At 40.8% G+C, this 15,591-nt stretch overlaps 2 protein-coding genes across 2 annotated transcripts in view; both read right to left on the bottom strand.

Annotated features, from left to right (window-relative positions):
* Positions 1–15,591, bottom strand: part of trip10b (thyroid hormone receptor interactor 10b) — a 164,050-nt gene that overhangs the window by 80,873 nt on the left and 67,586 nt on the right. The gene's annotated exons all lie outside the window — the stretch shown is intronic.
* Positions 3,692–7,425, bottom strand: LOC146992143 (microfibril-associated glycoprotein 4-like). Its single transcript, XM_085789377.1, has 5 exons — positions 7,414–7,425; positions 5,934–6,149; positions 5,104–5,200; positions 4,240–4,407; positions 3,692–3,960 (listed from the first exon to the last, which is right to left on the bottom strand). The coding sequence occupies exons 1-5, from the start codon at positions 7,423–7,425 to the stop codon at positions 3,692–3,694; spliced, it is 762 nt and encodes a 253-aa protein (XP_085645503.1).

A 15,591-nucleotide genomic window follows, 5' to 3' on the forward strand; every position in this document is an offset into this window, starting at 1 on the left:
ATTTAAAGGTACAGTATGTAAGAAATCTAAAGCAACTTGCTGTAAAATCGTCCTAATATGTAACAGAGACTCAGGAATAATGTTCATATAACATACTGAACTCACCAACAACAATCCTACAGCCAAGATATTCGCATTAAAAACATTTTTTGCGGACCGCAAATCATGTTTATGTTTTGAATTTCTATGGTTGGCATGTGTCGCCACTCAGCGCTTTCTCCCTGTCACAGTGTCTGTGGCATTTCAGACTCTGGGTTGCCAGTTAGCTTCCACTGAGCTGCAAATACGACTGGGAGATAAAACGAGATTGTGAAAAAAAAGAGTGTGTTCTATTATCGGTTATTATGGTCATATTTGCTTGATATCACACGGTAGAAATAAGCGACTTGTCGCTCTGTCGTTTAATAGGCTAGGACAGTTTGCTGTTGTGAGCTATCTAGTTAGTTTGAGCTGCTGCTAACGCTAAAGCTAAAGGGAAGAATTACACAGTGAAAGTTAGAAAAGAGGGAGGAAATGTGGCGAAATGGAGCCGATGGTGAATGAAGTGATTGTGAACGTGTGGAGCGGTTCATGAGAGGAGTCTGTCCCGGTCAGGTCGCCTGTCTCCGGTCGTCATGTTTTATGATCCGACGTCAGAAAGTGGAGGAGAACCGGAGCGGCTCGTGTCGTCTATTAGACGTCTCATATGGCTCATATGTGGCTCATCTACGGCGTGATTAACACGCACTACGGCTCCGGTAGATGCGGGGTTACAATGTGTGTGTGCGTGTCTAGGTGCGTGTGTGTGTCAGCGCTGCACACACAGACACAGCGTCGGAGCGGTGAATGTAACAATAACTTGCAGATCACCTGAGTGACGTGAACTCCGCTCGTAGTTACTGTGAGTCAGAGCAATAAAACAGTGAGGTTGTTGATGAATATTTAGCTTTTTACTCTGCTTTGAGACTGACTGAGTGAGCAGAGCGGAGGTTAGCGCGTCGCTGTCTGGCAACCTGGAGTGTGGTGGGTAGGGGAGGGGGGACAACGCGCTGCTGTGTTTTGAATTTGACTGCAGCAACAATTTTGGCCACATTCTTACATATCGTACCTTTAAATTAACAAAGAGTTGGCTCGCACTGTGCCACCTGGGCACCTGAAGCAACAACCTCAGTCCATCATTGTAGGCCACTATGAGCCGCCGCATACGGCTTTTCTTATAGCTACACCAGAATTGAGCTGTATACATAGGTGTACAGAAAGATCTAAACAGGGAACATTTAACATCAACTGAGCACATACTAAACCTACGAAGGAGCGTATTAGCTTGAGCAGAACACTGAATATCTCTACCGATACCAATCTTTGGACAGATATTCATAGTTCCCAGATGTCAAATCTAATAACTTTTCCTTGAGTGCCACCATGAGGTTGACAGTGTTGTGAACTTTAGACACATGATCCAAACAGGTGATGACTCTGATGATCACATGACTTCTCCTCCAGCACCATCATCTGCTCAAATTCTTCATTTATCCAACGCTCCAGTTCATGACTTGTGAATTTTCCAAAACGCTATAAATCCATTTTAATAGTTTTCCAGAAAATGACATTTTTTTTACCTAGACCCACCCATTTTGTTAATATTCAATTTATCCTGTTAAAATGATTGTTGGCTCAGTCTGGACATGTTGAACAATGATTATTAAATCAAACAACAATATTGTTGATGATTAAAAACTCAAAGTTTATTTTATTTTTTCTCAAAACGCTATAAATCCACATTTAAAAAAACAAAAATTGATGGTTTCTGTCTTGAAAAACCAACCAACATGACATGAGAACATCACTGAGGTGCTGCGTGTCTCTCTCTCTCTCTCTCTCTCTCTGTGTGTGTGTGTGTGTGTGTGTGTGTGTGTGTGTGTGTGTGTGTGCGCACGTCGGGGGGAGGGAGGGGGGCGGTAATGATGTCTGTCTCTTTACATGTTAAACAAAGAGAACTATGGACTATGGAAGTTTTAATAGTCAAAATACAGACGCTATCATGATGTGAGCACATGTTGCTGTAAACAAAACTACGTCTTTGCTGTAAAAAAAATAAAAAAAAATAAAAAAAATCGATCGTTGATACGGGCGGGGGCGGGGGCAGTAGTGATGTTCGATACCACAAATTTCCTTTCCGATCCGATACTGAGTAAAATTCAGGCTGGTATCGGCGATACCGATCCGATACCGATACTTTGTGCAAATGCACCTAATGTGCCTGGTAAATCTAATAAAATAAAAAAACTACTGTATTTCAAGTCATAGCTTCCTAAAGATGCAAGACTTCAGAGTAACGTATTTATTTTAAACTCTAAAATATATTGAGGTAGTGGCCTGGTTTAGAATATAGCCGAAAATAGTGTTTCAAACACTAAAAAAAGAACATCAGTAAAATAATAAAACCATAAATTAAATAAGAAAATGATAAACAAACATATATTTTTTTTATTCATGCATTTATAATATTATTTATAATTTTCCCACAGATATTTTCCTTTCCGCTCCGCCATTGACTCTACACAGACTGACTTTGTGAGCAGCTTACGCGTTACGCACTTACCCAGGTGGAAGAAAAAGTAGTTCCTACCGACCGTGTGTCATTTAGACAAGATCTGAATAGTTTAGTTACTTTCCATGTTAATGATATGCATGACCACAAATGACTGAAGTATCAAAAGTATTGATATTTTCATTTGAGTATCGATTCTAGAGCAAACAGACCTGGTATCGGAAGTATCAATATTTCAGTATCGATCTGCACATCACTAGGGGGCAGGGCTCGTACGGTATGCGGGGGCTGTGGGGGTATACTTAACGGCACAGTGTCCACCACATAAACAGATACAGTAATTAACACAGAACCCAGAAACTACTGAATGAATGACTGAAAACAAACCTGGGTTCAGAGCACCGTCATGTTGGACTGCATGGAGCGCTTATAGAATTCTGAGGAGAGGGAGGAGATGTCGCGTTTTGGCTAAAAATAGACTTGGCGCTTATCGCGGTTTGGAGGGAAACTGCATCTTGCGGTGCCTTTTAAACAGGGAAATGTAGCGATTTGACGTGATACGTTGATGGAGCAGTGAATAGGCTCAGTACACAGCAAAATGGCGTGACAAACTCATTTTTTTATAAATTTGGCGTTTATCGCGTTTTGGAAAAGAGCTCTTCAGATGTTCCCATCAGCCTCATCTTTAATTTGTATTTAATGCCAATTAGCATGTGCTACTAGTTGAAAAATAATACAGGAAAAAACTAAATCATAATGAGATAATTTTCTATGAGGAATTAAACTGATACTAAAAATGACAACTTCAACAATAAAAGCAGAATTGAAACAATCAAGTTTATTTATTTAATAATCACTCAGAACAGCATCAATCACAAACAATAATCACTAAATACATTTTTTTTAATCAGAAAAAAACAAAGAAACTGAATTTTAATATGTCAGTGCATGAACCTGTTCAACAGAGTTATCATGTCTGACAGTGATTTTGAAACAAGATGAGTGAGAAAGAAAAAAATAAAACACATTTTATGGTCATTTTGATTCAGAGGTTATTGTTGACATTAAGTCCAGTCGGACTAGTGATTATATGCCCGAACATCCCAGCTCTCCAACCCTGATGGAGGGCGTGATTATCTCATTGATCTACAGCTGATCAGATCAATAAGTGCATGGATACTTAGCGACTGATCTGATTTTCATGGTGATGGTCTTAAGAGAGTAGTTAGAGCCTTTCCATGCGTACCATAGGATTTGGACATTTTGATGGTTGACACCATCAGGTGCGTACAGGCCGTTGGGGTTTGCACGTTGGCAGACATGGTACCAGAATCCACCAAGATGTTGCTGAGCACAGTTTTGATCCCACAGATCCTGGTCTTTGTCATAGGTGGTGAACTTCATGGAGTTGTGGAATGTTAAACTGTCCCCTAGAAACAACAGAGTCAAAATGTAATTTCAATTTGGAACCGGGAGAAGCAATTGCAGTTAATCCAACTAAAATAAATGTGTTTGTTTGTTTATACAGTGAAATCAGTGAAACTGCCAATTTTTTCTATTTTCTAAAATTATTTTTTAACAGAATTCAAACAATCATGTGATATTTTTTTAGCCTGTTCGTCCACAGTGAAACATTCAGCCTTCACCTGGGTCATTGTTGAATACCTAAAAGTGAGAAAAGGAAACATTTCCTCTGAAGTGACCCTCACCTGCCGTTCCTCCTGTGAAGCCGCCCAGATCCAGCTGATATCCTTCCCTCTCAGAGTCGACGAAGAAAGACGAATACTGAGCAAAGGCCTCCCCTCCCTCAAAGTCCTCCATGTCCACCCGCAGCTCGTTCTTCTTCCTCATCGTCAGCAGGAAGATGTTGTCCAGACCTGAGGAGACACACACACACACACACACACACACACACACACACACAGCTCTGAGTCACCTCTTGCACCAAGGATCTATAATTTTAGTGACTAGTCCTTTACTTTTGTTCACTACTGGATAATGATTGCTTTGTTTTGACGTGTACTCAAGCAATAAACCAATGAAAACTTCCTTTGCGTTTGAAATAATAAACGTCATTTAATTCACTTGTTCACATAAAAAATAAACTGACAAAATGCTCAAACCCAGTTAAAAACTGTTTTCTCCTAAAATGAAAATAAAATATTAAAAAAACAAAAACAAAAAAAAAACTGTTTGCATTCATCAGCAACACCACTGAGTAACCTCTGGTAACCTGCCTGACCCCCGCAGACATCCGGTTCAGGTCAGTAACTCAAAAGAAAATACTTCCCCCTATAGTGGTTTGGGTGTATAGGGGTTTATAAATAAAACAAGGCTCCTACAATAATATTTCTATACTTTCAGTTTCACTGCTAAATGCTCCGCTGTGTTCACCAGCCACTCACTGACTGTCTGACTGACATGTGCTGCTGCTGCAGGTTATGCAGAGTTTCTTTTCATTTTTTTTTTTTAAATTAAAATCTGCTGCCTGTTGTGACTGAAAACAGTGTAACAAGAGCATATTTAATCCACAGATACTTTAATATACCTGTAATTCTCCCTCTAGGACTCACCCAGCCAATGCTCCCCTGCTACATTCCCAAATCCGTTCTTGTAATGTTTCCATGGCCTGTAGAAGTTTTCACTCCCATCCAACCTCCTCTGAAAGACCTGAGAGGGAGAATCACAACAATTCAGTCAACCAAAAATAAAACTGTATTCAATTAGCAGGACTTGAGATCACTTTAAAAAGAAAGAAAAGAAAGAAAACCTAAAAAAAATATTTTTAACTGAACCAGGTGAGTTTGATGACTATCTGGTCTGTAAACAGCGATCACAGTTGCTGTAGTGTCTTTTATTTTTCTGTCACACTGTGCTCTGTCACATGTTTAAGTGACAGAGATTCCTGATATGAACATCATCACAACAAACTGCTGCGGTGATGGACTAACTAAATTATACAACATAGACACTGGTAACTTTCTCAGACTTTGTAAAAACAAGTGTTTGCTGCTGTAAATGTTGTTTACTTGAGCTCCTTCATGAGAAAATACATTTTAAAATGTTTTGATATTATTGGGCTATATTTAATTACAACATATACTGTATATCATTTTAGGTCAACAAAATTAGACATTTTCATTTATTTAAATACACTAATGTTTTTTAAAATATATTTTTCTATAAAGAAAACTGTGCCAGCTGCCACAGGATGTGAAATCTAACAGCTGACAAATCAGATGATGATCATTTAAGTGAAACGTTTCAAAGGAGAGAAGTCACAACACTTGTTGAAAACTGAAACTATACTTTTATTTTATCAATGGCTCCACTTTTGTTTTGGCTTTTTAGGTCTCATCGTCAAATCTGAACTCTAATCAGATATGAGGTGTAGTGTACTGACGGTCCATCTGCCCCCGTCAGTGTCCATGTCACAGAGGACGTGCAGGGGTGAGGTGGGGCCTCCTGGGTAGATGGTGTACACCCCACTGGAGCTGGTGTTGTCATGGCGATACACGTCATCACAGTCAATGGGCAGGTAGCTCTGGTCCGCTGCCACCGAAACCAGCAGCCCCACTAACAGTGTTACCTGGGTAGACAATAATAATATGATAATGCACTTTATTTATATATTAATTTAGGGGTTCAGCATTATGTGTGATCCAACATGTCAAAAGCAGCGCTCAAGTCGAGAAAGATCAGGACTGAGGAGTCACCATTGTTGCACTTTGTAATATAATGTATAAAATTTTCACCTCATGATGTAATAACGACACATTTTGTAATAACCTGACACATTTCTTGAAAGCAATAAACTTTGCCACATTTTGTAATTAGGCTAGATATTACATAATGCACCAAATTATTACAAAATGCGGGTGTTGCATTAAGAAAATGTAATAATTTGATGCATTATGTAACAACACTGGTTATTACATATTGCGAATGTTGGAAGAATTTTATTACAAATTTTGGCATTGTTACATAATGACGTTTTTCTCGTAAAATGATGACTTTATTCTCAAAGTCTGTGATTTTTTTTTTCTCAACGTGGCCCTAATACTCAGTCATAACAAACTATGATACAGTGAAAAACTAGCTAGCTAAACAAAAGTTGATAGTCACCATGGTAACTTAAAGCAGAAGTAAGTGGTCCGGTCGTTTTCGCTAATGCTGCGTTCCAGGCAGGCTTTTGAAATCGTAAATTACAGCTTCAAGTCACAACTTACGACTTTGTAGCGTTCCAGGCAACCCACTCGTGTTTTCCCGACCTGTTTTACCGGTGAAAGTCACTATAACGGCCACTCGTAACTTCCGACCGGTGAACTCGTACCAGATCGAACTGGTACGACTTCACGGTCGGAAAAATACGAGTTTCCTTGAACGCACCATAACAGTCCTCGTCCCTACGTCGCCACATTCACGGCGTCCCTTGGCTGCACACACAGCCCTGCATGCCGTTCTCTCTCCTCATTGGATAAAAACTGTAGGATACGATAAATGGTTTCTCCTCGGCTCAGAGCAGAGCAGAGTGACTGACAGACCCGTGTTTCGGTCCAAACACTCTATATAAGTGATTGCTGTCGGAAGATATAACTATTTAAGACTTATATTAACACAAATATATCACTTACTTCTGCTTTAAAATGTGTTGCTTTGTGTGACCACTGGGTTCAAACCCCAAAAATACTCAGTTAATTGTGGTAGATCAGTGTGGAAAAATATTTACATAATAAGCATTAATCCTTTATTAAAATGGTTGATATTTTAGACAAACTTTCCACTGATTCAGTAATTTTCATTTGCATCAGGATGAAACAGAAACTACTTACACAAAAACAGATACATAAATTAAATGTGAGAGAGTCAGATGCTCAACTTACCCAAAGACCCATGTCGCTGTCGCGGAGGTGAAGGGAAAAACTCTGAAAGGTTGGAGACTCGAAAGTGGAGATGTCTGCCGTGGTCCTGTTTTTATACAGGTTATGTTGGGTTGAAAAAAAAGGAAAAGCATGATAGAGAAGGAAGGGGTGAGTGTGAAGCGTGGGAAAGCACTGTTAAGTTCGCGTGTGCAGCCACCTGCAGGGGGAGTGAAGGTCGGGCAACGTAGATAACGGCAACCTGCAAAATAAAGTGTAGCAATAACATATAAACAATTTGCCAAAAACCATATATGAAGGAGACAGATGTTTAGCCTATCTGTTAACTGTAAAAACTTATAGTATTCATCTTGTGGTTAAATACACTGACAATTTAAGTTGAGCAATTATTGAGAATTTATAGCGTTTTTAATGCTACCACTTATGGGTTTCAACTAAATGCGGTCTGACTCACATACTTTTAATTTTTAGTATTTTTTTAGTTTCTGATTTGAAGTATAAAACTGATTCTGTTAAACACACAACGATAAATTCCTAAAAACTCCTACTTGTTCTGACCTTCTGAAACTCTTTATCTCCTGATTGTCTTTCATTACCATCTGCTGTAATCATGTAATTTTTTACTTTAATGAGACTTTCAAGTCTCACAGGGGGGACATGTTGCATAAAAAATGGAAAAGTCCTGCGAAAGTGAGGTGAGATGAGTGCAAAGCGTGGGAAAGCACCGTGAGTTCGTGTGTGCAGCCACCTGCAGGGGGAGTCAAGGTCGGGCAATGTAGATAATGGCCACCGGCAAGATAGAGTGGTGCCAAAGACGCTGAACTTGGGTGAACTCGCTACGTGGCAAAATGTGATACAGTCGCCGTATAGGGTGGAGATTATGTTGATGAAAGATCACAACATGACATCTGGACAAATCACAGGGCGTACACTGGGGAAGAAGTGTCATGTTCACCTCTCATTTTAATAAGAAGGCAGGGCTTTTACAGTACAGTATAAAAACAAAGTCACAGAGATAAGAAGTTTAGTCTGGTCCGGGACAGGCTCGGCTTTATGTCCATTTTTTTTGGGTGTAAACTCTAATGCACTGAACTTTGTCTCCGTCTTTTCTAGTCATTTTTGTGAAGTTTTAATGATGCTTTAATGAGTATTTTTCTGATTTTTAACACTTTTGGATACTTTCATTTGTATTATTGAATGTGGGAAATAAAGATCCTCGATTGCAACTGGCCATGTTTTGGATCCTAATTTTTTCTCCAACAGTGAATGAGGAGGAGAAGGTTGAGGAGGAGCAGGGTCGGGAAATTATTATTAGATTTATTTTGAAGATACAGCTTGAGGTGGAAAATTGACTTGTTACAGCAGCAGATGAAAAACAACAAAGGTAAAAAATAAAATATTTAAGAGACATTGTAGCCTAAAGTTTAGACTTATATTACTGATACCAAACTTTGGACAGATATTCATGGTTCCCAGATGTCAACTCATTATAATTTTAATCCTTTCGTGCCGCTATGAAGTTTGTGTTGTGAACTTTACACACATGATCCAAACAGGATGAACTGTGATGACTCTGATGATCACATGACTTCTCCTCTAGCACCATCATCTGCTCAATTTTTTTCATTTATCCAACACTCCAGTTCATGACTTGCAAAACTAAAGATGTTCCCATCAGTCTCATCTTTAATTTGTATTTAATGCTAATTAGCATGTACTGCCAGTTGAGACAGAGGGAAAAAATGATCATTTTCTACACTGAGGAATAAAACTGATACTAAAAAATGACAACATTGAAGTTAAAACAATCATGTGTATTTATTTGATAATCACTCAGATCAGCATCAATCACAAACAATAATCACTGAATACAATTTTTGATATGAAAAAAAAAAATCAGGAAACTGAATTTAAATGCATCAGGTATAAAAACATAGGAAGCGAGTGCATGCACCTGTTCAACAGAGTTTTCATGTCTGACAGTGATTTTGAAACAAGATGAGTAGGAAAGAAACAAAAAACACATTGTATGAACATTTTGATTCAGAGGTTATTGTTGGCATTAAGTCCAGTCGGACTAGTGATTATATGCCCGAACATCCCAGCTCTCCAACCCTGATGGTGTGATGTTATGAGTATAGTAACATGAGGACTACATTACCCAGCATGCCGCAGTAGTTATGAGCATGCGTGGAAGCCCCGCCTGCACGTCAAGGGTGTACGTAGCCATGCAGGTAGCACGATAATGTTTACTGTGTATAAGCCATGAAGTAAATATAAAAGACCAGCTATCACGCCTCGTCTGCTCATTATAAGATAAAGCAAGACAACACATGGTGTCAGAAGTGGCCGTGAGCAGCTTCGGACGGAAGATTCGCCACGGTGGAGCCACGGAAGGGGGAGAGAAAAAAAAAAAAAAGTCTCCGGTTGCGTGAGTGCTACGGGCTAATGAAGCTATGCTAACAGAGTTTGCTACGATGTGTGATGCCTACGAGCGGCAGTGGAAGTAAAAGCGGGGACGAGGGACGGATCGAACAAGTAGAAGAGGATCTCGTACCTGTATTGGAGGACAACCAGCACCAGGAGAGGGCTGTGGTCCCGATACACCGACGTGCAGTCATGGATAAGCTAAGTCCACCCACTTCCATGCAATTGACTGGGAACCTTGCTGATAACTGGAAGCGTTTCAAGCAACGATTTAATATATATCTTGCAGCAAGCGGAGCTGGGGGTGATGATGAAAAACTGAAAGCTCACATTCTTTTGCATGTTATAGGAGAAGATGCATTGGACATATATAATAGCTTTCAGCTAGATGAAGATAATTTGACTTTGACAGAGCTAATGACAAAGTTTGAAGAATACTTCGTGCCTAAACAGAACGTGACTTTTGAGAGGTACAAGTTTTTCACCCATGACCAAAAGCAAGGAGTACCATTTGACCAGTACTTAGCAGAGCTTCACACGCTAAGTAAGACATGTGAATTCGGCACCTTAAGAGACTCATTAGTGAGGGACAGGGTCGTTTGTGGAACAGTGGATAATGCACTCAGAGAAAGACTGCTCCGAGAGTCAGGACTGACACTGGACAAATGTGTCAGTATGTGCAGAGCAGCTGAAACCACTCGAGCACAAGCAAAAGAGCTTCGGAGAGGTGAGACAACAGTGCATGCAATACATAAAGAACAAAGGAAAAAGAAAACATTTACCAAAGAGAGAGACCAAAAAGAGAAATCTTCAGAGTTCAAATGTGGTAAATGTGGAGGCAGCCACAAGCCAAGGTCTTGTCCTGCATTTGGAAAATCATGTAACAACTGTGGAAGGAGCAATCACTATGCTAAATGTTGCAAAGCAGCTCTAAAACAAACAGTTCACACAGTCGATGAGGGAGAAGAGGATTATAATGAGTTTATTGTGGATGTGGTGCATGCTTGTACAACTGAAAAAGAGGAATGGATTGTGCCTATCGAGGTAAACAAAACAATAATACCATTCAAGTTGGACACAGGTGCTCATGTAAACCTGCTATCATTGGAAGACTACAAAACATTGACAGTGAAGAGCAAAATTCATCCTGTAAAAACAAAAGTGACTGGATACACCGGAGAACGTGTTCCTGTTAAAGGCGGATGCATCGCAACCTTCAAACACAAAAGTCGGCAGATAAGAGCACAGCTACTGATCGTGGATATGAGTGTACAACCAATCCTGGGACTCAGTACGTGTACAAAGCTCAATCTGGTCAAAAGAGTGTTTGTAGTGACATCACCAAATACTGCAAATGATCATGACTCACTCATGGAGGAGTATAAAGACTGTTTCGAAGGACTTGGATGTCTACCTGGAAAACATAAAATACGTGTGGATGAAAGTGTGTCTCCTGTTGTGCACCCCTGCAGGAAAGTCCCGTTTGCCCTGCGGGAAAAGCTGAAAGAGGAACTAGCGCGCATGGAAAAACTACAGGTCATCAAGAAAATAGATGAACCGACGGAATGGGTCAGCTCGCTGGTTATTGTGCAAAAGAAAACAGGTGCTCTGAGGATTTGTTTGGATCCAAGGGATTTAAACAGAGCAATCAGAAGAGAACATTTTAAGTTACCAACCAGAGAAGAAATCATGGCACAGTTTGCTGGAGCTAAATGGTTCAGTAAACTAGATGCTTCGTCAGGTTTCTGGCAATTGAGACTAGACGAGCAGAGTTCGAGACTGTGTACGTTCAACACGCCGGAGGGCAGGTACAGGTTTCTTCGTCTGCCGTACGGTATCTTGTCAGCGCCTGAAGTATACCATAAGACTATTCACATGATTTTTGAGCACATTCCAGGAGTAGAGACGATGATGGACGATGTTATTGTCTGGGGGGCTACTCGAGAAGAACATGACGAAAGACTGAGACAAGTGCTAGACAAGACAAGAGAAGTTAATCTGAAACTTAACAAAGACAAATGTGAGTTCGGAGTGAAAACACTTACCTTTGTGGGAGATGTTCTCAGTGAAGAGGGGGTGAAGCCTGACCCGAGAAAAACATCAGCGATCAACAACATGGAAAGACCAAACAATAAAGATGAGGTCAGACGGTTTTTAGGGATGGTCACCTATCTCGCCAAGTTTGTCCCACAGCTGTCAACACGGTCGGCACCTCTCAGGAGTCTTCTCGAACAAAAGAATGAATGGATCTGGTCCCATGAGCAGGAACAATGTTTTCTGAAACTGAAAGAGACTCTCACACAGGAACCTGTGCTAAAGTTCTACGACCCAGAGAAGAGTACCAGGATCTCAGCAGACGCGTCACACGGCCTGGGAGCGGTGCTGCTGCAGCAACACGACGAGCAGTGGCTACCTGTCGCTTATGCATCCAGAGCCTTAACCGGCGCCGAGTCCAGGTACGCTCAAATTGAAAAAGAACTGTTAGCGAGTTTGTATGCATGTGAGCGCTTCCATCAATATGTGTATGGTCAGGCTTTTGAGGTAGAAACTGACCATAACCTCCTGAGACCCTGCGTCCTCATACGAGGACATTACATTTTTGCCTCTTAGCACCATGATACTCCATTTTTAAAAACTTTGACCTATTAGCCACATTTATGGACACTGCCTGCACCAACTTATGGTGATATCACAAATTTCACCAATTTCTTTGGGGGTAAAAAATGGCGGGAATTTCAGCCGGAGCCTTCTATGGCAGTTGCCAGAAGATAAAAGACCAAGATAAGAATTAAATCCAAATTTTATGAATGAAACCAGTGTATTTATGTACAACAATGTCTCTGTCTTCATATGGCATTAAAATTTGACACATTTTAGTAATAGTAGCAGACTAGGACATCAATAAATGTCACGTCCTCGTTTGAGGACGTTGGGACTATGTTATGTTATTAAAGTAACATGTTGTTGTCTTTTTTTTGTGATATCACCACAAGATGGCACAGGCAGTGTCCCTAAATGTGGCTAATAAGTCACTAGGTAAGATAAGTTTTTAAAAATGAGAGTATCATGGTGCAAAGAGGCAAAAAATAATGTCCTCGTATGAGGATGCAGGGTCTCAGGAGGATTCACATTTCTTAAAAACTACTTGTTATTACTTGACCGTTCCACTTCAGACTGATAGTACTTGACCTCAGGATGACACTCAGAAAAAATCAGGCCAATCTGATGTGGCATTTTAGAATAAGACCCCTTTGAACTTCCATATGTCACTGTATTCTATATACAGTAGGAGTCATTGTTTTTCGACCCGATGTCCTCGTATGAGGACACTGATTTTTGAGAGAACTACTTATTGTAGAAAGCTGAAATTTTGAATTTACACAAATTGGGCCCTTCTGGTCCCAAACAGCAAATACAGTTTTTTTATGTTGAGATAGTCCCAGTGTCCTCATATGAGGACATCATTTTTTGCAAAAACTACTTCCTGTACAAAGACAAACTTTAGGTACTGTACTTATTAGGTCCTACTTATCCCAGATAGCAAGGAGAAATAAAAAATGCACACCAGAACAAAGCTCGGGTCTCAGGAGGATAAACCTTTAGTGTCTATCATGGCCAAACCTCTAAATGACTGTCCTGTTCGGATACAGCGCATGCTGATCAGGCTGCAAAAATACGACGTGCACATGATATACACACAAGGAAAATACATGTTCACCGCCGACACCTTGTCTAGAGCAGTGGATAAGGAGGAACGTGCAGACTGTGAGAACAGCGCAGGAATACAGGCATATGTGGACATGATTGTGACGTCTTTGCCAGTAACTGCAGACAGAACAGAACAAATACGAAGAGAGACTAATGCAGATGAAACAATGAAAGAACTCAAGCGCACAGTACAGAAAGGCTGGCCTGAAAACAAAAAGGATTGCCCGGTGCAAATACAAGACTACTGGAACTGTAGGGCAGAGCTCACAGTGGTGGATGACATAGTGTTGAAAGGGAGCAAATACGTTATTCCATCCTCACTACGTAAAGAAATGCTCCAAAAGATTCACGAAGGCCACCTCGGAGAAGTCAAGTGTAAACGCAGGGCTAGAGAAGTGATGTACTGGCCCAGAATCAATTTAGATATCAGCCAGACGACAGCGTCATGTGAACTTTGTCGCACCTACAGGCCAAAACAACAAGCTGAGCCGCTGATGATGCATCCAGTGCCCCACAGACCCTACTACAAGGTTGGCACTGACCTGTTTGACTGTGATGGTAAGAGTTACATAGTGGTCACCGACTACTTCTCAAACTATCCTGAAGTTGGAGCGCTGCAGTCAACATCGAGCAAAGCAGTCATCAGCTACCTCAAGACTGTCTTTGCTAGACATGGTGTCCCATGTGAACTGTTTTCCGATAATGGGCCCCAGTTTTCTAGCTGCGAGTTTGCTGCCTTTGCTAAAGAATGGGGGTTTCAACACTCTACATCGAGTCCAACCTATCCAAAGTCCAACGGCTTGGCAGAAAGCTCTGTAAAGACAGTAAAAACAATGATGAAAAAAGCAGAGGACAGAGATGACTTTCAAAAAAGTTTACTGATTTACCGGAGTGCACCTTTACAGAATGGACTGTCACCAGCCCAAATGCTGATGGGTAGGCGCATTCGCTCTAACCTACCAGTAAATGAGGACCTGCTGACGCCGAAAAATGCACACAAAGTCAGAAACACAAGGGAGGAACAAAAAGTGAAACAAAAACAGCTGCATGACAGAACGGCTAAACACCTGCCTATGCTGAGGCCAGGAGACATGGTGCGTCTCAGGGACATCTCTACAGGCACATGGAGACAAAAGGGACAAGTGGAAGAGGAAGTTGCCCCACGCTCCTACAGGATCCAGACGGAGAGTGGTTTGTCTCTGAGAAGGAACCGCACGGATCTTCAACTACAGCAGACTGAAAAGGACACTACAGCTCAGGAGATGGTTCAGCAGGACACGGCTGAATCTACAGAGTCAACTAACAGTGGGACTGACCACACTGACTGTAGTCTGACAGCAGCGTCTGCGTCACCAGCTGCTGCGAGACTTTCCAGACTGTCGCCAGCTGTTGAAAGACTGTCCAGACCTGTAAGACATGTTCAGCCGCCTAAAAGGCTGATCGAGAGTTGCTAAGGACGAAGAAGCAACATGGACGTTTAAGTTCATCAAAGTTAAATAAGTAAATGTACAAAAACAAAAAAACAAAAAAAAAAAAGAAAAGAATGTTGATGTAAATGAAAAATGTTGACATGATTCTAGGTGTGTTATGATGTTTAGAAAGTTTGCACTTTATTATTTTTCTATTGCAGGAAAAGTGTTTAAATAGAAAAGTTGTTTACAAGTAAAGTTACAATGCTGATTGGAGTTATTGATAAATGCCAACGTAAAGAAAAAGCATGGCTTTGTTTTAAGGGATAAATATCATTTCTTTTATAGGGGGAAAGATGTGATGTTATGAGTATAGTAACATGAGGACTACATTACCCAGCATGCCGCAGTAGTTATGAGCATGCGTGGAAGCCCCGCCTGCACGTCAAGGGTGTACGTAGCCATGCAGGTAGCACGATAATGTTTACTGTGTATAAGCCATGAAGTAAATATAAAAGACCAGCTATCACGCCTCGTCTGCTCATTATAAGATAAAGCAAGACAACACAGATGGAGGGCGTGATTTTCTCATTGATCTACAGCTGATCAGATCAATAAGTGCATGGATACTTAGCGA

Source organism: Trachurus japonicus, chromosome 1, assembly GCF_045865225.1.
Source record: "Trachurus japonicus isolate A0001 chromosome 1, Traja_1.0".
Classification (NCBI taxonomy): Eukaryota; Metazoa; Chordata; class Actinopteri; order Carangiformes; family Carangidae; genus Trachurus; species Trachurus japonicus.

Coding starts and splice junctions, on each gene's coding strand:
- LOC146992143 (XM_085789377.1), bottom strand. Junction 5,201..5,933: donor CTGACGGGGGCAGATGGACC/GTCAGTACACTA, acceptor TCTCCCTCTCAG/GTCTTTCAGAGGAGGTTGGA. Junction 3,961..4,239: donor CTTCACAGGAGGAACGGCAG/GTGAGGGTCACT, acceptor TGTTGTTTCTAG/GGGACAGTTTAACATTCCAC.